At 39.1% G+C, this 24968-nt stretch overlaps 2 protein-coding genes across 5 annotated transcripts; one reads left to right on the forward strand and one right to left on the reverse strand.

Moving 5' to 3' along the window:
- Positions 1–396: 396 nt before the first annotated feature.
- nexn (nexilin (F actin binding protein)) lies at positions 397–11991 on the reverse strand. 3 transcript variants are annotated; one of them, XM_015001087.2, is made up of 15 exons: positions 11756–11989; positions 9270–9678; positions 8980–9177; positions 7288–7372; positions 7047–7195; positions 5180–5383; positions 4926–5099; positions 4604–4792; positions 4061–4252; positions 3247–3291; positions 2858–3052; positions 2445–2666; positions 1670–1864; positions 1224–1587; positions 397–1072 (listed from the first exon to the last, which is right to left on the reverse strand). In XM_015001087.2, the coding sequence occupies exons 2-15, from the start codon at positions 9627–9629 to the stop codon at positions 1059–1061; spliced, it is 2586 nt and encodes an 861-aa protein (XP_014856573.2). In that variant the 5' UTR covers positions 9630–9678; positions 11756–11989; the 3' UTR covers positions 397–1058. The 3 variants fall into 3 exon arrangements, with proteins under 3 accessions (XP_014856573.2, XP_014856572.2, XP_014856574.2); XM_015001086.2 differs by lacking the exon at positions 397–1072 and having other exon boundaries at positions 1204–1587; positions 11756–11991; XM_015001088.2 differs by lacking the exons at positions 397–1072; positions 3247–3291 and having other exon boundaries at positions 1204–1587; positions 11756–11986.
- A 4876-nt stretch (positions 11992–16867) lies between these two features.
- On the forward strand, positions 16868–24960 carry tab3 (TGF-beta activated kinase 1 (MAP3K7) binding protein 3). Of its 2 annotated transcripts, XM_015001091.2 has the most exons (8): positions 16868–17066; positions 17732–17888; positions 18933–19941; positions 20050–20181; positions 21429–21589; positions 21989–22082; positions 22955–23038; positions 24077–24960. In XM_015001091.2, exons 2-8 carry the CDS (start codon positions 17787–17789, stop codon positions 24214–24216), a joined length of 1722 nt encoding a protein of 573 aa, XP_014856577.2. In that variant the 5' UTR covers positions 16868–17066; positions 17732–17786; the 3' UTR covers positions 24217–24960. The 2 variants fall into 2 exon arrangements, with proteins under 2 accessions (XP_014856577.2, XP_014856575.2); XM_015001089.2 differs by having other exon boundaries at positions 18933–20181.
- The last annotated feature ends 8 nt before the right edge of the window (positions 24961–24968 follow it).

Below are 24968 nucleotides of genomic sequence, written 5' to 3' on the forward strand. Positions count from 1 at the left end.
TTGACCTTTGCGCTGCAGAATTGTTATTCTTAAATGTGGAAGAAATATATAACCTAAGGCTGTAGTTCCCAAAGTTGGATCACTTTGTAAATATGGGATCCTGAGATTCTTTTCACCTTAATACCAAAGAATGACCATGAAAAAGGATGGGCCTTTTAGTAATATTACTAAAGATGAAAGAAAGAAAAAAACAGAACTTTTTATGCTAATTACATTGTCCTTGTACCATTTGTTCACTGACTCTGTAAAAATGCTTATACTCTGCAAAGAGTTGTCATGATTTAAAGTGACTAAACCATTATGATTCACAATATCCATTATCATTATAAAAACATATAGTGACAGAAACTACACACATTAACGATTTCAATCATTCATCAAAAGATATCAAAAAGATGCATTTTTTTCTTCAATTTTATTAAAACTTGTTCTCTATTTATAATATAATAAGACAAATCATCAGGTTAGCTTAGTTTTCATTAATTATCAAACAATAAAAGATTGTTCTTGACAAATAAACAATGACATCTGAATCAAAAATTTAGAGAAAATCGGGTGGGTGCATGAAAAATAATCAACAATCAATCATTTGTGTTTGATTCTGCATATAAAAATTAGGATGTACACATGAATTTATTTCCAGCAAAATGTGACCATTGCAGTCGTACCTTGATAAGTGTTGCCTTTCGATGTGAGATCCGGTTAGTCTTGTTTGCTGTTTATGGACCATAAAAGTGTGATATTTACAATGTAGATCAACAGCATTTTGAACTGATTAACATTGCTGAGGTTTTGCAGCAATAACGCATTTGAAGCACAATGCGACCCCTGGTGTTGAAACAGGAATCTGTCTGTTTTGGCACAGGTATAATCCAAAATCCCTACAGAGTGGGCAGCATTTTTTCATTGAGCAATACGTAAACAACATAATTTCTTGTGTGTGTGCGCGCATGTGCTGCGTATCCTTGTCTTAGGAATGCCAAGCATACTGTCCGTCCCTCTACCATTTGACCACAGTGGATGATGTTTTACATTGAAAAACAACAGGGGGGGGGGCTTCAGTAGTCATAAGCTGAAAGACAGAAACAGAAGAAATGCTATGAAAGTTTGTTTTTCAGCCTGAATTCCTGAACAAGAGGAGCATGCGATCCACTTTGTAAAGTGAGGTAAATTCCAGACAAAGATCACCATGCAGGCATGCAGTCACACCAGAGTGGTCTTACTTTCTATTGTGAGAATGCAGGTACTTGCTGCTGTGCCCCTGCTGTTCACAGCCTTGCACATGTACTCCCCCTCATCCTCCGGGAAGGTCTCCGGCAGGTAGAGGCAGTACGTCTCTCCTCTTTCGATATACTGATAGTCCTCACAGTCCTGGAGCATCTCTCCCTCAAACCACCAGGTGACCTCTGGCTTTGGCTCTCCGGTGATCTTAACGGTGAACCGAACTGGCTCAGAATCCACCACCGACTGGTTTTTGAGGGGCTTCTTAAACCACGGCGCACCTGACCTCGCGTGATCTTCCTCATCTTCGTAGGCCGCAGATCCGTTGATGATGCTGCCTTCATCCTCGCCGTCATCCTCCTTCTTCTGCAAGCAGACAAAAACAGTCAAGTTCTCTTGCAGGCATCAAATGAAGCCCAAGTGAGTCTAGTTCTAATTTGTCAGGTACTTTTTGCAGCGCGGCATCAATTTCTTGTTGTTCAAACTGCATCCTCTGCAGCTTCTGCTCCTCTATCCTCCTCCGTTCTTCTTCCTCTCTGGCCTTGGCCATTTGTTCGAACCGGGCCCGCATGTCCACCTTCTGTTTGAACGGTAGGTCGTCGGATCTCACCGAAATTGCTTCTCTTTCTTCCTCCTCCTCGTCCTGAAATGCATAGGACATATGTATGGTTCAAGCAAGATTTCTAAAAACACAGTGTAAAAAGACATGGCCATTGTTCATTTGGAAATCCAATTTGCTTAAACACCTTAACTTCCATGTTACTTCAATATCCAATATTTCACTATGATGCTCTTTCCTCTTTCTTCTTGCCAGACTGGGCCTTTCTGCTCTTGTTGGTACATCAGTGTTTTTCACTGTGGATGACACTATCTTACCAGCTTCCCATGGTCTTGTTGATGCACATGTTTCTTAACAAAACCAGTGAATCTCTGAGATAAGTAGAACCGACCTTCTGTTTGCTGGACATTTCTATGCCCAAATTGTTGAAAAGTGTTGTGATCTTAGTTTGAAAGCATCTGAATTTGAATAAAGCATTTTTCTGGCATTTCACAAATAGAAATGATCTTAACACAAGAACTTGTTTGCAATAGAAGACTCATTCATATTTTCAAAGTAAGACATCTAGGATCGTTTTAGGTTTTCAAGGTTCCTTATGAGTCGGTGCAAACTATGATCTGCAGAGAAAAGATAAATTCTTCATTTAACATTTGAGTACTTTTACCTCCTGGACCCTTTCAGCTTCTCTCTGTTTAATTTCGTCATCAATGGCCTTCCTCCGCTCTCGTTCCATCTCGATCTTTTTCTGGATCTCCTCCTCTGTCAGCTGCTTGATTTTCTCAAATTTGGACTTGAGGTTTTTGGCCTTAATGGAGCCAGTTTTCTTGAGTTTTGTCAGTTCTTCATATTCTGTGCTTATGACATCTGAGCTTTCGTTTATTTCTTCCTGTGAAATATCATCACAAATCAAGTGTTATGTCATGAAAGTTTAGAGCCACAGTCCAAAACCAACAATATCAGTGTCATATTCACAGACATTTGTTTGGATGAAGTCTAGCAAATGAATTCAAACCCTAAGTGAAGAGGCATCTAAAACAAATGTGGGTTTACACAGGACTCTAAAATTTAAAGACAAACCTCTCCCATCTCTTTTCTGAGCTGCTCAAATTCCTGCTTTTCCTGCTCCAGTTTCTTTTTACGCTCCTCAGCTTTGCGTCTCCTCTCAGCCTCTTCCTTTTCTTTTAGGAGCTCCTCAAAGTTGATCTCCAATTTTCTGGGGTGCAGAGCCTCCTGAGACTCACTCTTCACCATCACCTCGTCGTCTTCCAGCACCTAAAAGAATATCAGGTACGTAACGTAACGTAACGTAACGTAACGTAACGTAACAAGGTAACTCCATCCCCACTATGCATTTAGAGTCAGCATGCATCCTGTTATTATTCTGCATGAAAGTCCAGATTTAAATTTGACTCTATTGTATTTTTTCAAAAGTAATGATAAGGTTAAGCTAAAAAAAAAAACCTTACTGTTTCATCTCCATATGCAGATTTTTCCTGATCCAGGATAGGGCTCTTAAAGAGATGATTTGGACATGGTAACAGCAGTACAGACATATCATTTGAGCCCATTAGAATAATATAGAGAACATAAATGAAGGCCACAAGTTTACATACATCAGTTATGAAAGTCTTAATCATTTGGAGGTTTTGGTAATGCATTTGCACTGTTCTTGTTTTTCTTTCATTATGAACAAAATTATAATAGAGCATAATATTTATCAATTTCTTGAATGTGCCATCATGCCTTGCAGGAAAGCATACCTTCAGCATGATGCTACCATCACCATGCCTTGTCTGTGGGTAAATGTTCTTTAGTTTGAAAGTTTCAGGCGTCATGACCCTTGAAAATGAGTGGATTTTATTTGATCATCAGCTCCATAATAGGAAACAGTTGTGATTATGCCACAACTGTATTGATGGTGACAAAAAAATTAATTTCTCTGCAGCCTGCTAAGGCCTGTTTATCAAAAAAAAATAAATAAATAAATAAATATATATATATATATATATATATATATATATATATATATGTATTAAAAACTATTTTTTAAAATATTTGAGCTGATTTGTATGATTTTGTACTTGATATTAATAGAAAAATCAGCATAGAAAACAGTCTCAGAAGCATAAATCAAAGGCCAAAATTATTATGACTTTCATACCAATGATATATGTAATCTTGTGTAAGTGGAAGGCTGAACAACGACCGAACTAAGACGTATTAGTAACCAGCCCAACACACACGTGCTGTAAAATTTGATCACGGTGTCACTTGACTCACCATGCTCTTGCGAGCCTCAGCAAAGAGCCTCTTCTCCTCCTCCAGCCTCCTCTTGGCCTCCTCCTCTGCTTTCCTCTGCTCCTCCTCACGTCTCTGCCGCTCTAAGTCCTCGAAGCTGGCGCAGATTTTCCCAGGTTTGCTGCCCTCTAGGTTGAGCAAGGCCATCAGCACTTCATCATCTTCATCTATCAGCTGAGAAAAGAATGCAATGTAAGTTTAAGGATCTTTGGTAATGTCTGTAAATAATCTACTTCTTCTATGATTACCCTGAATTTATTCTACCGATATTAGTTTTGTGTTACTAGCTAAACCTTTTATTTTTGATAAGTCCTTTCAGACATAATAACTAAGCTTCAGTTAAATATTTCCTGTTTTACCCACAATTTAATATAATCGCCAAAAAAAGCCTGCAAATTCTGGGGCTGTTTCCTCAGAAACAATTTTAGAAGATAGCCTGTCAGATTTATTTGCAAGACAGATTCGAAAACCTTGCACATATTTATACAAATTATTTTTTTTAGCCAAAATGAAAACAATATTGACCATGCTCTTCCTTGCTTCAGCAAAAGCTCTTCTCTCCTCCTCCATGCGTCTCTTGGACTCCTCCTCTGCTCTCTTGCGCTCCTCTTCAACTCTTTGTCTCTCCAGCTCCTCGAAGCTCAGCCTCAGTTTTCCAGGACGAATCTCCTCTTTGTCCTCCGGATCCTCCTGGCTGATGTCCTCATCTTCTTCCTAATTAGATGTAATCTTTTAGGTTTGCTAAACACAATCATAACTCTAATTTTGATTGTTTTAAGAACTTTAATTGTTGCATGTGGCGCTAAAGTTCGGGCTTTTGTTTGTCTAATTGAAGTATTTGGTTTACCATTCCCTGTTTGGCCTCCTGAAAAGCCTTCTTCTCCTCCAGCAGGCGTTGTTTGGCTTCTTCTTCAGCTTGCTTCCTCCGCTGCTCCTGCCTTTCCTTTTCCAGCTCCTCAAATGTCAGCTTCAGCTTTCCAGGAGTCACCGACACCTTCTCTGAAGGTTTTTCTTCTTCATCCTTTTTCAAATAAAGAAGACCCTTATATACACTGTCATAGTGAGGCTGTAAAAGCAGCTTAAAAAGTATTTTTTTTTTACCTCCTGTTGAACAATAGAGCGCCGCTTGGCTTCCCTGAAGGAGCGTCTGTTTTCATCATACCGTCTCTTCTTCTCCTCCTCTACCTTTTTCTTCAGCTCCTCCTCTCGGCTTTTCTCAATGTCCTCAAAGTTCATCTTGATTTTGCCTGGAGGTCTTGACTGCTTTGCTGGAACCACACGTATCAGGATTGTGTCATCTCCTTCCTGTGAAATACATAAAAATTCATTGTGAGGTTTGGGGTGTGGGAGTGGGATACTCTGCAGGGCCACTGTCACCATTTGCAGTGGGTCATTATGAGGGTGAGGGGTGTGAGTTCAAGATAGCCGAGTCTAAATTTGTCACAGGATGGAAGTCTACAGCAAATATAGAAACTGGGATGTGTGGGAAACAGTTGGCAGGCCTGGGCTGTCTACACCTAGCAGCTCACTTCTAGTTCCTTCTGGATTGACTCTTATTAACCTCAAAGAAAATAGTTCAGTAAAAATAAGTTGTGAGTAAAAGTTGTACAGCAAGTGCTGAAAATCTTGAATTTTGAACCAGCATGCACACTAATTTTACATTTTTACATGACATTCGCTGTAAATTAATTTGTAATCTATATGATTTAGCTTTACTTCATGTGTTGATGCAGGAATAGATCAAAACTGATTTCATTACAACCTTTATTTTACCAGGATAAAATCTCATTGAAATTAAAAGCCTATTTTTCAAGGGAGTTCTGACCAAAAGGCAATTTTATGAAATATGCCATAGTGCAAATACAACACTGTGATGAAATATGAGACAGTACAATGTAATCAGTGCAATATATTATCAAAACAATTGTCTTGTAAAGTATTGCATTTAAGACAGAAAGAAGAAATCCAGGGCACAAAATTTGCTGTTGTATTTTCCTCTTTTAACAAACATAGAAGAATAATTTATGCCAATACTTTTATATTACATGATGGTGTTTACATAGTTTATATAGGCATGTTGTGCAACGTCTGTTTATGTGCAGAGACTCAGTCAGAACTGATTCCAGATCAGCTTTGCAAATGTGTTTCCAGTTTCTTAGTGGAATATTTTAGCTTCTACTTGAATCAAGGGAGAGAGGAGATAAAAGTGAAGGGCTAGTAGTATCCTGGGACATGGGTTACAGGTTACAGACCTGCCTTCCTTAGATTGAAAGCATTCATTTAAAGTGAAGACTACCCGCTAAACGTCTGCATACAGTAACTTTTACCTCAACCAACCATTTGTAGGAGACTTCAAAGTTGATCTCCTACTAGGATTGTAATTCTGGCTGTAAAATAGCCAGCTGACAATATTAAGTCAGTTTTAAGATGTAGTATGTAGCAGTCCATAAAGTAAACTTATTATCTTGATTATCTCTCATTAACAGAGTCCTGACAGAGTTTTCCTTCTGTTATTCATTTCAGTTCTGTTAACGACACTCACACTGCACTGAAGCAGAACTAGGGTGATTATCTGTTTGGCACAAGAATACTTACATAACCCTTTCCCGAGAACTTAACAGTAAGGCTCGTGTTATTTTTTGCTGTGCACAACAATTGGAAATCTTTAGATCATTTACCTCAAATCATTCAATGCGACACACTGAACACGCTGTCACTTCATGGTCTTCACATGACAACATTGCTACCGTTGGGTTTCAGACCTATATCTGACCCCTGCCAACTGTTCTCCTCTCAAAAGCCACTTAAAATAACTATTCCAAGTGGCAGCAGAGGATTACCTCAGTCATTACAGTGGAACGTACTCCATCGTCACCATAAAGGCAGGACTGAACCACTCACTCGGGCCGCCATGCTTCTCAGTAAGATATGAGACTCTTTGCAACCAGTTAACCCTGAGATCACTGACCTCAGCAGCTTTCTGAGCCAGTTCCTTCTTGATTTTGGCTTTCTCCATCTTGTCCTGGGCCTCTCTCTTCTTCCTCTCCTCCTCCATCCTCTTCCTCTCCTCTTCTTGTCTTTGTTTCTCCATTTCTGCAAACTTCCCCTTCACACTACCTGGATAAATCACGCAGCAAGACGTAAGCCTTCAGTCTATCCATTCCTCCGCCATATTCCTATTAATAGCTGCATCCCTTTATGTGCCTTACCTGTGATTTTGGGGACGTAGGACTTTTCCACCTTTTTCGTTTTTACCTCCTCTTCCTCATCACTGGAAGCAAGTAGTTCTTTTATCTGTGGTAGATCAGAGAGAGAGTGGTGAGGTTAAGGTTTAGCTGGGATCATGTCCTCTGCCACTAAGGAGCCATACTGGTCCCAGCAAGAACTAGGGCCAAATCCCTGTTAATAGCAGGGTCATGTGGCCAGCTGGTGGGCCTCTGATTGGCCTGCAGTGTAGCTGCACAGATAGGGGATGAGCGTAGGTGTCCAACCCTGGCAGGCTCTGGCACGACAGTCTGCAGGAAGGTTGTTGTGTCTGCTTATCAACACTAATCCACTCACATAACATTGTATCACTGCCTTTTTTTTTATTTCCAGCAGACTAGAAGAAAACCTGTGTACTCTTAAATTCTGGATCGCTGGTTTTATTTTTGCTCACTAAAACTCACTAAAAATTCCATTCATTTATTATTGAGCAAAATTTGATTATGTTTTTATTCTGTTTTTTATTTTATTTTAATTGGGAGGTTTTCTATGTAATTAAGATCATTTGTATCTAAACACCACTCATTCTCATCTACTGATTATAAAATGCATGAAAGTATAATGTGCATAAACAATAAATGTACATATTTTTCTACTTCAAACCAAACATGGATGCTTACTGGGTGTTGAGTGGCCTTTTCTTTACCTGATAAGGGAGAGATTTATTTCTGTATTATAAAGACTTTGTATTTAGATCGATATCTATATCCGATCAGCTTCCTGAACTCAATTAAAATTGATCACTAAAGGCCTAAATGTAAGGTAGGAATAAGGATTTAAACTAAACCAACACAAACTGAATGGAAGACAGAAATAATAAATCACAACAAGATGCTTTTCAGATGAATACAAGGCTGCACTTTTAAAACATATGAAAATGTTCACAATAAACTGTTAATTCCTCTTACAAACTGCAGATAACCAGAAAACACACAAAAATAACAAATAAATTAAATTAAACTCAATAGGGGTTGGGTGAATTTCTCACTAATTATTTCTGAACAGGCATTAAACACATTTGACTTAAGTTCTTTTTTTTCATTCATTAAGTATGTTGAATATTAAAGACATCTTATTTTTTGAAAAATAAAATAATTGCAGATTTCCTAAAGATGTAGCACAAACTTAAAGAAAAATCTAAATTTCCTGGAATTAAACATTTAGATACAGTCTAGGTTTAACTTATTGAACAGCTAGTTATTCTAATATTACATGATCTGACGTGATCTAACATTAAAAAAAAAAATAAGTGAAAGCTCCAAGATGACAAATATTGTGATTTTGCACTATATACGTCAGCAGAATTGAACTTAAACAAATGACCTAATTTATAAAATAATAATTTGTTGCAGTTAAGTGAGTTGATTAGTGCATGTCAATAAAAGTAGTGTTTAGTTTATGATTCAGTGCACATTAATATAACTTTAAATGAAAACCAAGACAAACGAAGGCTGAAAAATCATGAAACTGAAATTGGTTATTAAATGTGACCATTAGTATTAAGGCAGTGTGTCTACAGCTACAGCGCCTCTGGATTAAAGATCCTCACTCAGACTGGCAGCTTCGTCACCTCCATCATGCCCCATCATGCCATGCAGCTCACAGTCGGAGGTTAGTGCCGTTTGTCTCTCTTTGACCTGCTGCTTTCTGCGATTCCACTCCCTCTCCTTGACGTATTGATCCTTCCTCTTCTGCTGTTCCTCCCTGTTCCTCTGCCGGCTGCGCTCCTCTCTGGCTTTCTGCATGGCCTCAAACTTGTTTGTCACATCTCCTTTTTCTTTGTTCAGCTTCGGCACGTAGCTCCTGGCCACTGGCCTTCTGGTCCTCAGCAGCTTCTACAGTTTGTATGGGAATTATAAAAGGTTGCGAGTCAGGTTTTAAGCTTATATAATGACACAATCTTGCTTGTCCAGCTTCAGTGTCTTACCTCTTTCTTAAAAGCCAGATCGGACATGTTCTGTGAGTTGTCTGTTTCCTGCACTTGATCTTTGCTGCCCGAAACACCATTGACAGCGTCGTCTTTCTCACTTTCTTTGCTCTCCTCTCCATTCAGTTGTGTTGTCTCAGCCTCCTCACTTGTTTTGTCTTTGACTCTGTTAGTTTCTCTGTCTTTGCTCTGTGGTGTCCTCTCACTCCTCTCCTCAGCATCGCTAAGCGTCTCATCGTTCTCTTCCTGTCTCATTTCCTCCTCTGAGTCTTCTTCGGCGCTCATCCCGTGCTCGTTGTCGTTTGCATCATCTTTATCATCATGAGTGTCAACAGCTGCAACCTGTGCCACCTCAGTCATGTTTGTGCCACGATGACAAGTTGACAAACAGGATTTCTTGTAATTGAAGCTGCCAAGCAAGGGGAGAGTAGGCCAGAATTAAGTTATCAATATAAATGGAAACATTTTATAACACTTAAAATGTGCAGTAGTACAGGGAGATTATTGGAATAAACAATTGTGCTCTCTGTTTATTTCTTTTAATGAAAAGTTGTTCTATCTTTATGCCTCTATCTGTCTGTAGCTCTGCACTGGACAAAGTCAATAACTGAGCGGCTGCTTTTTTTTTTTTTTTTTTTTTTTTTCCATAGTACTCCTGGCTCAGTTCTTCTGTTTTTATCTGAACAAAGCTATTGACCATGCTGCTGCCATTTTGTTCTGATAAATCCCTTTCTACTGATTGGCATTGAATAACCATTTAAATCAGAGATTGAATTAGACCAAATACAGCAATTAAGTCTGAATCTAACTGTATGATTGGATTATGATGGATCTGGATTCATTTGAGCCAAACTGGATTCGAAATTATTAGGTATGAACTGAAACTGTTTGTCTTTTTAAAGTGCCTTAAATTTTGAATCGTCCCATATATTTAATACATTCAATAAAAAATAAACAAAAACCAATTATTTTCCTTCTGCTTGTGTCGGTTGCTGCTAGTGGTAATGAAAACAAATGAACCGATGTCTTTTCCATAAGATTTTGGCCAAAGTCTTAATTACATTCTTTGGTATTAGTATTTTTTTATCACTGCAACTTTGCACCACAGTTAACTTTTTCAGAATTTAATTTTTTCAACATTAATAGTTAATTTGAGCTTTTCTGATGTAAACTTTAAAGCAGGTTTGAGGTGAAGCCAGCCATTCTGCTCCTCAGTCTGTTGAGAAAGAGTGCAGTGAAGGCCTGCTTGTTCCTATTTATATCCCACTTATGCACCCAGAACATGTGATCATTGCTATTTGTAATGAGTGATAGGCAGTTGGACAAAGATCAAGCTGGCAGCCACATGTCGTCCAAAGGACCCTCCACAAAATGGCCAGACTGAGAGTTCAACAACTTGGTGAACAAAGGGGACTACTAGTCATCCCACTGTAAAACGGTCACTGTTTGTCAGCATCCACACACACCTTCTATTCATATCCGATGATCTTTTTGCTGTAAATCAGAAATTGCAGTATTTTGAGCAGTTTAAGGTCAAAAAGGAGTGTTCAGGATCAACACAATCAAAGGTGAAAACACCACAGTTAAGGGAGAAACTAAAGTGACTCAACCCGGATATACCGAGTTTATGTTGTTCTTAATAGGATGAGTTGTTAAAATAAAAGTTTAAAAAGAGCAACTTTCTGTTTAACATTTTCAAAAGCCTGACTGGCTCAGATATTTTCTTGTTTAGTCCACAGCCTTTTATTTTCAAACCGGATGAACACCAGGAGCACAGAACGATAAATATGGGATATCACCTGTCGTTTTCCTAAAGCATGCATGGCAACATGTCATCTGGAACTAAAATTTACTGAATCATAGTTACATAATATACCCTGTCGACTTCCAAACTATCATCAGTCTACATATTTTATTGACTGAACAAGAAAATGTACTTATTTCCAATAAATCTAATCTACAAACCTGAGCAAAATGTTTAAGATCTTTGTAGTAACACAGGACTAACTGAAGAAAATTGTGCTAACTGGAAAATTTTAGTTTCAGCAGGTGCTGTCCTATTTTTGTACACAGCTGGCACAAGAATTCATGACAAAAATAAATGAGTTTGACACATGTTACACGGAAAGATTCAAGTGTTATCACTACCGTAGCATAGAGCTCTCTGTGGGCCTTTCAGTGAGTGCATGCGAAGAAAAAGTCCAATTCACCAAAACGGAGCGGACTTGTAGCAGGCTGGAAACAACTAACTTTTCCAGACACTCACGAACAAACCTGTTAGATAAAATGCTGCTCACAAAGTTGAGTGTATACATTTTTATTATTTTGCCACTTCTCTACTTATTGTGTTTTAATTTTCACTTTGATATGTTTAGAAAAGATAATTCAACACAATTCTATGTCCAAAGAAAAAGTCAGTTATTTCATGTGAAGAGATTAAAGAGAAGGGCAATTGTGTTTTTAAATAACAAAAAAGAAAGTATTACCTTCTGGTTGTGTGTTAGTCCTCAAGTTTTGATTCAAAAATCCTCTTTGTGGATAAAAACTCAAACGAGTGAAGTCAGCGCTGCGAGACTATTGGTGAGGTGTGACCACGGTCTGAACAGACCCTACTGGCTGCTGGTTGGGGGTCAGTGAGGCGTTTCCATAAAAGTACCGTTACTTTCTGCCGGATAGTGTGCAGGCCTGTCCCCCATTCAGCTGTTGCCCAGTTTGCACGTCTGCACATGTGCACCAGCACCACACAGGCCTGTCCTGGTTATTAGTCACGGCTGCATAAATAGGAAACTGTTCTTTGTATTTATTTTTGATAGAAATAGTCACTTGCATTTTATCTGGACTAAATTGACTACTGCTATTTTAACCTACAGAACAAAATGAAGAGGAAGGAAATAAACAATGTCCTTCCCCCTTGCCCTCTAAACTCTGAAAAGTGTGGCATGCATTTATAATCAACTGTCTTTACTCTGACACCAGTAGATAAAATCTAGCGCAATCGTTAGCCTTCTGAAATCACTATGGTAGTTGGAGGTTGTCCATCTGTGCATAATTTCAGGTCCACATAAGAAGCGGGCGTTTTGGTTGCAAGTCAGGAAACACTTAGATTTTCTATTTATTTTAAATCCTAATATATTTCTCTAGCTTAATGAGTTACAAACTTTCAGGAGGGCTTAATGTTTGTACCAGTGCATTACTTATTTTTACGCAGCCATATTGGATACAACGGAGTTTTGTTGTTTTCCAGAACTTGAAAATCCAATTTTGGCAGTATAAAAAGAGAGCAGTGGATCTACAAAGAACTCAATCATTTATTATCTAACATTATTGAACAAATAGCATCATAAAAACCAGGGAAGACACCAGATATGTCTGGAGTAAAGTTATGAAGAGGTCTAAACCAGAGCTGGGTCATGAATAACAAGCAAGCACCTTTGTCCGAAAATTGAAGAGAATGACAAAATTATAAACCTTCAAACACTTGTTTGTCTACCCAAACCGGCAATCCAGAGAAGCAGAGGATTAATCAGAGAAGATGCCAAGCTACCCATAGTGACGCTACAGAACTAAACTACTAGTTGTGCGCTCCACAAAGTTGGCCTTTATGGAGGAGTAGCAATAAAGTCATTATTAAAGACAGTCATCAGATGTGCAAAGCAGGTAGAGAGACAGACAAGCTCAAAAAACTCAGAGTTGTAATTTCTACCAGGTTCTACCAGTGCTTTATTTAGGGAGCTGAATACAAAACCAACTCACTTGTTTCCAATTAACAATTCTGTTTTACTTTGTATCAGTCTATTACTTTAAAATCTAGTAAAATACTCCGGAGGTTTTAAATCTAATATGAGATGATGTGAACAAATTTCAAGGGGGATAAATACTTTGGCCAGGGACTGTACACAGTGATTTTAAACCCATGACCTTCAAATTATTGTCTACATGTTGATCAGGGAAACCAACAGCAAACTGGCTGAACTTTCTAGTGAAATACTGTACATGTTATACACGTCTGAAGACGTTTGTTTTGGACTGAATTCTAAAAGCAGACTCTGATATTTGTGGTCTGCTTGTTGTCTCCTTAGCAGCAAAATTCCTTACTTATCAGTTGGGAAAGCTGTTTAGGCTTTTGTTATATCAAAATAACAACGCTGCCATTCTGGTATGCACTGACCGTTAGAAAGCTCAGTGACATGAAACAGTATGTGTGTGTGTGTGTGTGTGTGTGTGTGTGTGCGTGCGTGCGTGCGTGCGTGCGTGCGTGCGTGCGTGCGTGTGTGTGTGTGTGTGCGTGTGCGTGTGTGTGTTGAGAAACTAAAGCATTATTTCATATGTAAGAGGTCACATATAAGTCTGCAATGAATTGAACTGAATTGAATTCAATAGCTTGAATCAGCTAAAAGGGGACGGGTACCTGCTTATTGTACCTGGATCTAAATAAATATCTTGCTGTAGAACCACTTGGTCTCATCCATGCAGAACTGTTGCTACACTGACGAAACCAGCCTGAAAATACGGAAAATTCAATTTTCTAAACAAACATTTTGCTCAAGCTTTCATAGTGCTAGCATAACCTTTGCGTTGTAGTAATTTTTAAGTTTATTGAGCATATTGCAAGGCTAAATATAATAAAAGCATTAAAAGCTAGTCTGTTTCTGAAAACAGTTGGCATCAGTTGGGGCTTTGGGAAACCCCCGAGAATCAGGGTCAAGGCTTGGGCTTCTTTTCTCAGAGGTGTCACCAGACACTCACTGTGTCATTGCTAATGAAAGATACAAGGTAAAATAGCTCTGGATTCCTTCGAGAAAACTCAAAGGATTCTTTCAAAAGTCTGTGCATAAACACTAAATTATTTATTTTTTAATTGCATAATATGCAGAAACTAAATATTAGAGAGTTACTTCATACACAAAGTAGCTAAATGATGTCATTTGAGCTCCTCAAATATCCTTAAAGCCACCACAGGAGTCTCACCTGTCTTTGTCATAATATTTGTATCGTCGTGTTTATGCATTATCCATCTTCAAAAGGTTTGTGATTTTGTAAGTGGTGTTTTAAATTTCATGCAGATCAACCTTCCCCTCAGTTTGGGGTCTGTGCTGCGGACTCTCTGGGCCCTGAAAGATTCGTCCCCCTCTGACCTGACTGCTGCCGGACAACAAGGACACTGCTTTAAATAGAGCTGCAGCTGTGGCAACTAATCAGCAAGGAAAGGACAGCTAACCTGAGTCAGACGGGGCCTTAGCGTCAGCTACTATGGCAATGCCCTCACACCCTTCTGAATATGTTAGTGGTGGTCCAGCCTCCAGACGATTCAGTAGACCAGCTCAGCAGGTCAAACCTTCATCATGTGCTGGAGGAGGGACACACCTCTCCACACCAACGTAAAATCTTTAATGTCTCTGTGCTAACACTGAGTTTTGTGCATTCTCACGTCATTTAATCTCTGTTACCTCTCTGGTATTGACACTGTTAAGTTAATAAAGAAACCATCCGATTGTTAACAAGTTTAATGTCTGAATAATAAGTATAGCATCTGGTAGTTGCTCGGGAAGAAAGCTATAAAATTACAAAGCATCTCAACTAAAATAAGCAACTTAGATGTCCATCAACGTCCTTCCCCAGACATGTTAGGAGTGTTTCCAACATCAGATTCACAATTCAATAAATAAATGACAAAAGCATTGTTATTAAAATAGTCATTCTCATACAAACTTATCAAAATTTTAGATATTCATTAGCTTTTCATGTTTTGTAGTGAAACACACCTGAAATTGCAACAACCAACAATTTATACCAAAAGGAACAACTAGCAGTTGTTTTTCTAAATGACAACAGATGCAATTATTTCTGCATAAAAAAAAAGACTTCAGTTGCCTGAGACTCATAACTTTAGCTGCCAAGGGTTAATCCTGAGCAACAGGCTCCTCTGTATGATGAGTTGCTTGAAACTAATTTTCATGGGCAATTATTGGTACTCTTTCCTCCATCTGACAGAAAAATGAAGTGCATGCCATGTAGATCATCCAAATAGGCAATATTTTAGGCTAGAAATAGTCAAATGCACTTCAGACTCCTCAAAAAAACTTTGAAATATTTCCAACGCTTACACCGTTCACACCACCAGGTGGTGTCCACTCCTATTAAATGGTCATGAAAATAACCAATGGAACATATTTCTCTTTCATCACTCTTTGAGGCCATGTGCGCCCAGCAGAAAGCCGAATCTGAATCACGTTCCTTTATTGTCCTTATTTCATGCCCAAATCTGAACAACACTCATATATCCATGTACTGTGATAAAAGGAATGCAGTTTGTATACTCTCATGTTTTTGCATTTTATTTTGAAATGGGATCACTGTATGAAAGTTGAACAACACTGTAGTATTAATTCCTGTAAAATCTTTATAGTTGCACAGTTTGTGCAACAGAAGCTAACGAGTCTTTCCCAGTTGTCACTGCTAAGTGCTCAGCTGTCATGGGGGAAAAATGAACTCCAGAAGCAGAACCAGAGTTAAACTCAACAATTCTCAAGAACAAACAAGCTGGAGTTCTAAATTATGTGCTAAAATGATATTCTTCCAGATGGTAAACCACTCAAATAAAAAAATAAAAAATAGACATCTCTAACTGTCTTTTGTATTTGTCAGAATCCCAATTCTGACAAATACATCTGACTTGATGAAGCAACTTGATTTATCTTTACCCTAATTCAAAAACTGTTCACAAGCCTAAAATAGACTGAGCTATTTTTGCACCTTTACTCAGCACATATCACTGTGTCACAATCAATCCTGACGTCACACACACAGATTTAGATCACTCTCACTCAACTTGTTCTTAAAGGTTGGTGTGGAATGTAAAGTTGTTATTTACAATAGTAACTGAGTTAGTGGTTTATCTTCATTGACAAAAGAGCACATGCACAGTTGAAATATGATTGACTGAATGCTTTTTTTTTTAAAAGAATTTTGTAAAATTAGCTTTTTTATACATATAAAACACTTTTTCTTTAGTTCCCTAAGAGGTTTTTCTGTTTCTCTCTTATGTTGTATCGATGTGCTGCTGAAAGGTGAGACTCCACCCCACACATGCACCCAATCTGTGTGTGTGTGTGTGTGTGTGTGTTTGTGTATATGTAGCTTCCTGTGAAAGGTTTTTTACTTGCTTTCATGTACATTGTTGGCATCAATCACATCAATTTGAACGACTTCCTGGTTTGGTGTTGTGTCGAAAAAAGCTTCCCTCCTCTGAAAATCCTCCATTTCGCCGAAACATTTAGTGCATTGGAATGCCCAATTTTTTTTTTAGTATTAAGCATAAAAATAAAGTTTTGGGGTTCTAATACATTGGGCACCAGACAATTTCTTTACATTATAAGACATCTGTCTTAGCATTGAGACATGAAAAACTAGGGGAAAACTAGGCTGTTATATCAATGTAATAAACAAACAAACACACAAATAAATAAATAGACATTCTAAATAGTGAACATTTTGTAAATCAGGACTCCGCAGCCCTTAACATTAGACGAATAAGGTGTGGCGGCGCCTTTGTGACGAAGGTTGCTTTTAACTGTAGGGACGCTTTTTGCGGCGTCACACCGGGAAATCCTGACATTATCGCGATAAACTGACTGCTGTGCAGTTCAGTTGCAGGGGCCTGACGCTGGAATGCGAAACTACAAGTTATTTCGCCGAAACAAACAAACTGAAAAACATCTCCCCGTGGTTTCCGAAACATCGATGCGTCACTTTGGAGTCAGCTATGGTTTTAAATGTAACAGAGACTTTTAACCAATGGTAAGTTTAATGAAATCGTTGACTGGCTTTAGCAGAGTTAGCTGGTCCATTAACAGCCGGGGGACTGTGACAGCTGAGCAGCCTTAGCATTAGCAAAGTTAGCTACTTGGCAGTTTAGGAACTGAGTTAATCTTATTTAAAGAGTCATCCTGTTTAGAGGATTGGACTGCTAAATTAGTACAAGGTGACATTAGAAAATCTCTCAGGAATAGTAACTCCGTGTCTCAGTCAGACCACGCAGAACACAGGTGCGGCTGTTTGTTTGGGTGATGTTCCGGAGGCTAACTGACGTTCAAAAGTAGCCTGCTAGCAGACGGCGGTATGTCGTCGTTGCCTGGTGCAAAAGTATGGCGAAACAAACAATAACAGGCGCCTTGCAGTTCTGCATTAATGTGAGTGAATATGCACACGCCTCGCTTAAGTTGTTCCTGCGATCGTAATGAACTTTAATTTTTCACGTTGATGAAATATGTGCATTCTTGTTATTGACAGTTCAAGCTTGCTATGCCCCTTAAGGACAGCTTCTTTGATATCTGTAATGACATTACTGCTGACACATAGGGTGTGTTTGAAGCATTCGGGAGGCCAACAGGTTTATTGCAAGCTTTTCCCTCAGTCATGTCAGCTTGATCACCGTTTTTGTCGAATACCTTCTGCTTCTTTAGGGGATGAGACGACGCATACACCTTTGGGCCCTTTGACTCTCTGTGTGGGTTCAGGATGGCGCAGGGAGGCTCTCAAGTCGACTACCACGTCCTGCAAGACCTCAAGCAGCGATTCCCAGAGATCCCAGAGGGAGTAGTTTCTCAGTTCCTTCTGCAGGTAAATGCACACTGCAGATGGGTATGAGCTTTTTCTAAAAAAAAAAAAAAAAAAAAAATGTATTATTGGTTTTCTGCCCCAACAAAACCTATTTGTCATAGAATATTTTTTGCCCCAACAAATTTCTTTTCTCTACAGTATATTTATATGTGTACTCTAGAAGGTTGTGGCATTTAGATGTGCTTCTAAAAAGATGCAATTTTGTTTTAGCTGTCATATTCATTTATATTCTTTTACTTGTAAATAAGTCCCAAATGACTTTATAATAAATCAGAGGTGTAAATCTAAACTGTAATGACAATCTGGCGGTTGCTTACACATTGCCTGACAAATATTTGGCTTATAAAATTTCACAGTTCCTTTGGCAATGAAGAAATGAAAAAAAAAAAAGAAAACAGAAAAACTAAATGTCATTCTTGTTATATTAATGGAGCTATACTTTAGGGTTATGTGGTAAAATTGTGGTGAGTTTGGATAGTTGCTAATTTACTTTTTTTATCTTTTGTTTTAATGAAAGCAAAATCTTTGTAGTTAAAAAGTATGTAAAACTAAAAGTTCAATTTATACACAGTTTTTGAGATGATCCACTGCCTCTTACATGGCTCTGTGTTCTATCCCACAGAGCCATGTAAGACTAATTGCCAAATAGTCCTCTTTTACTTGAAAATTATTTGCTGAAAACTATGAGAAATATGCAATATCTAAATAAGCTCCATAGGTTTTGGTGTTGCACCGGATCCTTGTTTGCTACTTCCTCCATTTTCTCCCCCATATTTAACCCACATTTAGTTGGTGTAAGACATTCATGAAAGACATTTTGTTGTTGCAAATATATGTTCTTTCAGATATAATAAAATATCCACTAGTATATAGTAAGGTGTGATACTCTCTGCAATCTCTCCAAATAATTTGGTTTCATAACCACTGGTTACCATCTTCCAATTCCTTTTATTGGCCTGAGCCATAAAGTTGTTGGATGAACTTTTGAACTCTGTTATTTAAGAGCACTGAAATGATCTTAACTCAGCATTTCGACTCTTTCAGAACAACAATAATCCGGATGTTTGCTGCCACCTGCTGTCCCAGGAGAGTAACAGATATCTCTATGGTGACTTCCATCACAGTCCGGAGGAGATGCGAATGAGTCGAAACCACATGCTACACATTAACTTGGGCTATCCAGTTTCAGAGGCTGGAAAATCAAACGGAGGAGGAGCGGCAGTGGGGCGCTCCTTGGTGCACAGCACCAGCGACGGTCACATCGACCCTCAGCGGCCGAGCTACCCTGAACCCCTGTCGGCTCCCGCCACCATGGCGCCCTCCCCCAGTTACAATCCTTTTTTTATGAACGATCAGAGCCGCTCATCCAGCACGCCCACGCCTCCTCCCACAATGCAAGGCATGTCCCCCACGTGTACTCCAGTTCCACGATATCCTATGAACCCTATTACTGTCACTCTTTCGCAAAACATACCTACGGTCCATCAGGCTCTGCAGATTCCTCCAGGGCACTATGTTAACAGCACCAATACCACCCTGTACATTCGGCCCTCCCCCTCTCAGAGCCCACAGCCAGCTCCCTGGCCGTCCCCTGGAGCCCCCGTCTACCAGCATCAGCAGTCCCCATACAGTACCCCCACATATGGCTCCCCTTACAGCTCACCTCAACATCAGGTCCAGCCGCAGCCACAACCACAGCCTCAACCTGGGCACCAGCAATACGTCTTCCTCCCCATTAGCCCCCCAAACCTCACAAATATGCCCTACCATCACCAGCAGCAACCTCCACCACAGTACAGGCCCTACCAACCGAAAACCCCTCTCACAAAACAGATAGAAATCACCCTGGAAGGACCAAGGCCTCGGAGCAACTCGCCTGTTCACACCCCACACCCCCAGGGCTCGCTATACATGGCAACAAGCCCCTCACCCAGCTCCCCGTCGCGGCCCATCACGATTGGCGGAACCCCTGGACCAGCGACTTTCCACCCGGGAATGTACTTGCAGCACCAAGGCAACACGAGGCCTCGGCAGGCGTCCTCCCCCCAGCCAGGCCAGTCTGCCTATACCTTCAAAATTAAAGTGTCCCCTGGAGGCCAGGTTCAAAGACCATCCAGCTCACCACCTGTCGCTGAAGCTGAGTCTCTTCTCAACATTGTAGATCAGGGTGCACACAGCGCCACCCCAGCACCCATCCTGCCCATCTCCGCCCTGCCAGGGAACATCGCCAGTCAGTTTCAGCAATTACCCCGACGCTCAAGCTCAGCCTCTGATGACTATGCCTACACACAAGGTAAGTGCGTTAATTATGTGTTATTTTTTATTATTTGTTTTTAAATTGACTTTGAGTCCATTTAAGGGTGTAAAGATTACAGATGCACCAGTCAGTCAACCAAGAGTGAAGTTGGGGGATTTTCCCTTCATTGCTTCTAATTGACAGTTAGTTGATCAAATTCTGAAAACTCTTAATAGTGTTGTACACTTTAACGTTATGACTAAATGCATGTATTTAGACTTTTTGTCAATAATTCTGTTTTTCCATTTAAGTCTTTCAATAACAAATGGTAATGAGTCATTGATGTCCTCTAGTAAAACAGTAGCATGAACAGGAAATTACCCAGATTTGAATAACAAATAATTTTAATTTCAAAGCTGTGATCTGTTTGAGTCAAACTTTCCAAGGTAGCAGCTGAAAATGCAACAAAAACTTCCCTCTGAAGTCACAATTCCTACTTAGAAAGTTGCACATTCAGAATGGTGCAAGTTGCAGATGTTTTCATTTAGCAAAACTTCCAGTAGTTTCTTTGTAAATTAGTGCTACATGCAATACTCTGAAATATTTTTGTAAATTTGTTGCTTTAGTGTCTGAAATTGAGATGCACCTATGAATCATCTAGAGGTCAAGTACTGAGAAAATCATAATTATTATTATTATTTTTAATTACTTTTATCTCTTCATTACTTGCATCAGAACTGAGAACAGCTGTATTTTCCACACTGTAAACGTAGCTAATTTACTTCTAAAGTTATGAGCAAAAGTTTTAGGCAATTAAAAATGTATGCAAAATAAAATCTGAAAAAATGCAAAGTTAGAAGGCCAACATGATGTAACAATGTTAGCCTTGTATTTATTTCCTTTCCTTCATTTTTCTTTTCTTCTTGATGTCATTATCAAATTGTAATTTTAAAATTTCCTCTTGTATTTACTTAAAATTATAGAAGTGCACAGTGTAATTTTTGCATAATTTTTCAGTTTGCTGCCTGATATTTAACCCTTACAACCTCAGACAATTCTTAAGTTGTCTGAGGTTAAATGATTGAAATCCAAATATGTTTTGCTGAGCAATATTTTGAATTTCTCCAGAATGTAATTGTTAGCCTCCTCTAATGCTAGCTGTGCTGTTTTTTTGTGGCATGATTTGATCGCGTTGTCATGTTGAAGTACCAACAGAGCACTGAAGAGAGAAATGGCTGTAAATTAAACAGCGTTCCTCACTGGTGCATTTTAAACGCGTTTATAATTGATGTCCGTCCCCACAGCTCTTCTGCTCCACCAGCGGGCGCGGATGGAGCGTCTGGTAAAAGAGCTGCACATGGAGAGGCAGAAACTAGAGCAGTTGAAGACTGATGTCAATAACATGGAGTATGACGCCCTCCAAAGGCGTTTTCGACGGGTCAACTCCACACATCTTGTTCCCAGAGTAAGGAGCGCAATATGTAGAGCCTTAAAAAAAAATAATTGTACCCCTTGCTTTTCTTTTTTTTGTCACAATTTTTCAGACCATCAAACAAATTTGATCAAATTAAGATAATTTGAATACTTTCCAAAGCTTGTTTTCTGACTGTTTTAATTTATCAAGGGATACAAGCAAATCAAAACCAACTTACTATGTGTCAAAACAAAGATTAGCCACTTTCCTCATTCAAATTCACTCAGGCCTATTTTCTGCCAGAATGCAGCAGTATCCCAGAAATATTTCTTTTCATCATAATAGAAACAATCTATAAAATACTTCATATTTTTAATAAGGAAATTTTGAAAGTTGGATCGGTAATTTGAAATGTTTTAAGACGCATCGGGATGTTTTCATTGACTGCAGCCGGAGGAGATTACCCGACTTCGAACTCACAACAGACAACTGCAGATTGATATTGACTGCACACTGAAGGAAACGGATCTGCTACAGTCCAGAGGTAGTACACACACACACACACACACACACACACACACACACACACACACACACACTGGCTTAAACATAAACATCTACATAAATAAAGTTTGAGTGTGTGTCTAATTTATTTAAGTGGGCTGATTCTAAAAGAACCAAGCATCAAAGCAGACAGAGTTGGACTTGAAGTGATGGATGGATTCTGTTACTCTCTTTATAGATGCAGTGTTTAAATTGCTGGTTGCTCTGTAGCAGGAAACAAGCTAATCCATAACCAACCCCCCCACCCCCCAACCACCCTGCCAATGCTCAATTTGGTTGATACAAAACTCCTGTTGATTACATAACTGATGGAAGCAAAAACTTTAGTGTGTTGAGTGGAAAATTACTTTCAATCACTTTGTTTATTTACATAGCAAGCTACACTAGAACTATCCTGTCGCTACTCAGTCATCAGGTTAACCTTTATTTTATCGCTTCTAAAGTTTTATTTCTGTTGTTTGGTTTATTTAGTCGTTGAACTTTAAATTTAGATAAAATCTATAAAATGATTTATGGCTTAACCTCACTCTGAACACAATGTTATCATATTTATTAATGTAATGAGCAGTAAATCACCTCACACAAGTATTCATACCCATTTATTCACATTTTGTCACATTGAACCAAAGGTTTCAATGGATTTTTGTGATGGCCCAACCAATGATAATCACACCTGTCCAGGATTGTTGGTCATTCACTGGTTACCAGTTAGTATCCTCCAGTTCCAATAAAAAAAACACTGAAATTCGTTTTAGTAATTTGATGAAATGTGAATACTAAAGGGATAGAAATACTTGAACAATTACTGTAAGTGTAAATGTACTAACTCTTATTTCTGTTTTTTCTCTACAGGGAAGTTTGACCCAAAAGCAATGAGCAACTTCTATGACAACATTCAGCCGGGTCCGTTGGGTCCGACCAATCCTGGGAAGAAAGGTGAGAAACATTTGAAACCATTAGTGATAAAGGCTTTTGAAACTAGTTTGAATTAGAATCTGGCACACCTTTTTTTACGAGTGTCTTGTTGACCTTTTTTTTTTTTTTTTAATTTGAGTTTAATTAATCAGAAATGTCCATTGAGATATAATATCTCTTTAGCTAGAATTTCATGGTCAAGATGAGCCGAAAAAATCAGACAAGTTAGCACAATGAGTATGACACAACAAATACCCAAGACATGAAAAATAATATGTATTAAATGGAAACTACAGTTCAAAACAGTGATGCTCTTCTACTGAAGCTGTTTTTAGTAAGTTGTTTGAAATGAATGTAATAAATGAAAGTTAGATATGCTCTGGTGGAGATCAGAGCATAATTGAAGAGCCCAATTCGGTTCTGCCTTCTGGAAAAGTGAGAAATTTGATTCAAGAATTTTCCAGCTCTGGATAATTATGAACAAAAGGAAATGGAGATATTTCTGCATATTTCCAGTCCCATCATCTAAAACGGTGTTTCCCAGCCCTGCTCTTCTAAGCACACTGCCTTATATGTTTTACATGGATTCCTGCTTCATCACACCTGATTCAGATTATTTCTGATCAGACCAATTAATAAGCTGTGAATTAAAGTCAGGTAAGCAAGCAGGGAAACAGTTATTAAAAAAAAAACAAGTAGGTCAGCTTGCCTTAAGGACCAGGATTGAAAAATACCGATCTAAAAAACTTTGGTTTTTGCAAGTTTTACTCTGAAAGCATGAACTTTAGTCTATGCTTAAAATTGATTCTGGAAATGTATATCCATAGCTGGATCTAAATGTATCCCAAGATTATTTAAAAAAGTATATGTAAAAAAATTGGTCCCAATATTGACCTTTGACGAACACCCGTCCTACTTCTAATGCTTCAGAGTTAGTTATCTGCTGCAATCTTGAGCGGCAGTCACTGAAACTCTTGGTGTATGTGATATATTACCTGAATTAGGTGTTTTTGTGCTTGATGTATTTAGTTTTTTCTGTCGCCTTTTTTTTTTTTTTAGAAGGGGAGCAGGCCTCCAAGCCGACGCCTCAAAGAGACGAGGATTTTGAAGGAGCTCACTGGAACTGTGATAGCTGCACCCTCCTCAACCACCCTGCACTCAACCGCTGTGAGGCTTGTGAGATGCCACGCTACAGCTGAACTCAGCATGGGACTGTCGCCCATCCCTGCCCTAATCTTTGCAAATCTTCAGACACCCTGAGCCCCGACTCTCAGAATCTGTCTTGACGTCTGCTCCTGTCAATCGATATACAAGCCTCCCCTTTTCCCCCTTCTACCTGCTGAGGAAGAGCCACTATCTCCCCTCTGATTTCTTCTCCTCCTGTCCACTACTGTGCACTATGATCATTGTTTTCTTTGGTGGATCATGAATCTCCTGGCATTTGTCAAAAAACAACAACAATTAAAAAAAAAAAAAAAAAGAAAAAGGAGGGGCTGGAAAAGGTGCAACCGCAGCAGCAGTGACGGGGACAACGTGGTTTCAGGATGGAGGAGAAACGGCTGTGGTTTACTTGGGGAACATTCCAGGCAGAGGAGAGTGACTGCCCTGTTTACACTGTGCCCATTACTGAACTCGGAAAGGAGGCACGTCCACTTTAATCCAGGACTTGTGTGTTTCACAATGACAGCAGAACAATGAACGAAGTGCTAGGTAAGTTGTGACAAATGCGAATTGTAGATTGTACACTGTATCCGGCTCCGCGTGGGGGCTCGTATCACTGAAAGAACACTAAAAGACACTTGCATAAAAAGTATGCGCTTTGTACTTTTATGCATATTATGCCACCATGTATTATGTGTTCAGAAGATGTTGATTTCCTGTGCAAATGCCTCAACTTGCTGTACTTAATAAAAGAGCTGATTCTATGTGACTTGACGACACAAGACCACGG

Source organism: Poecilia mexicana, unplaced genomic scaffold, assembly GCF_051168715.1.
Source record: "Poecilia mexicana isolate PSO_F unplaced genomic scaffold, ASM5116871v1 scaffold_4, whole genome shotgun sequence".
Classification (NCBI taxonomy): Eukaryota; Metazoa; Chordata; class Actinopteri; order Cyprinodontiformes; family Poeciliidae; genus Poecilia; species Poecilia mexicana.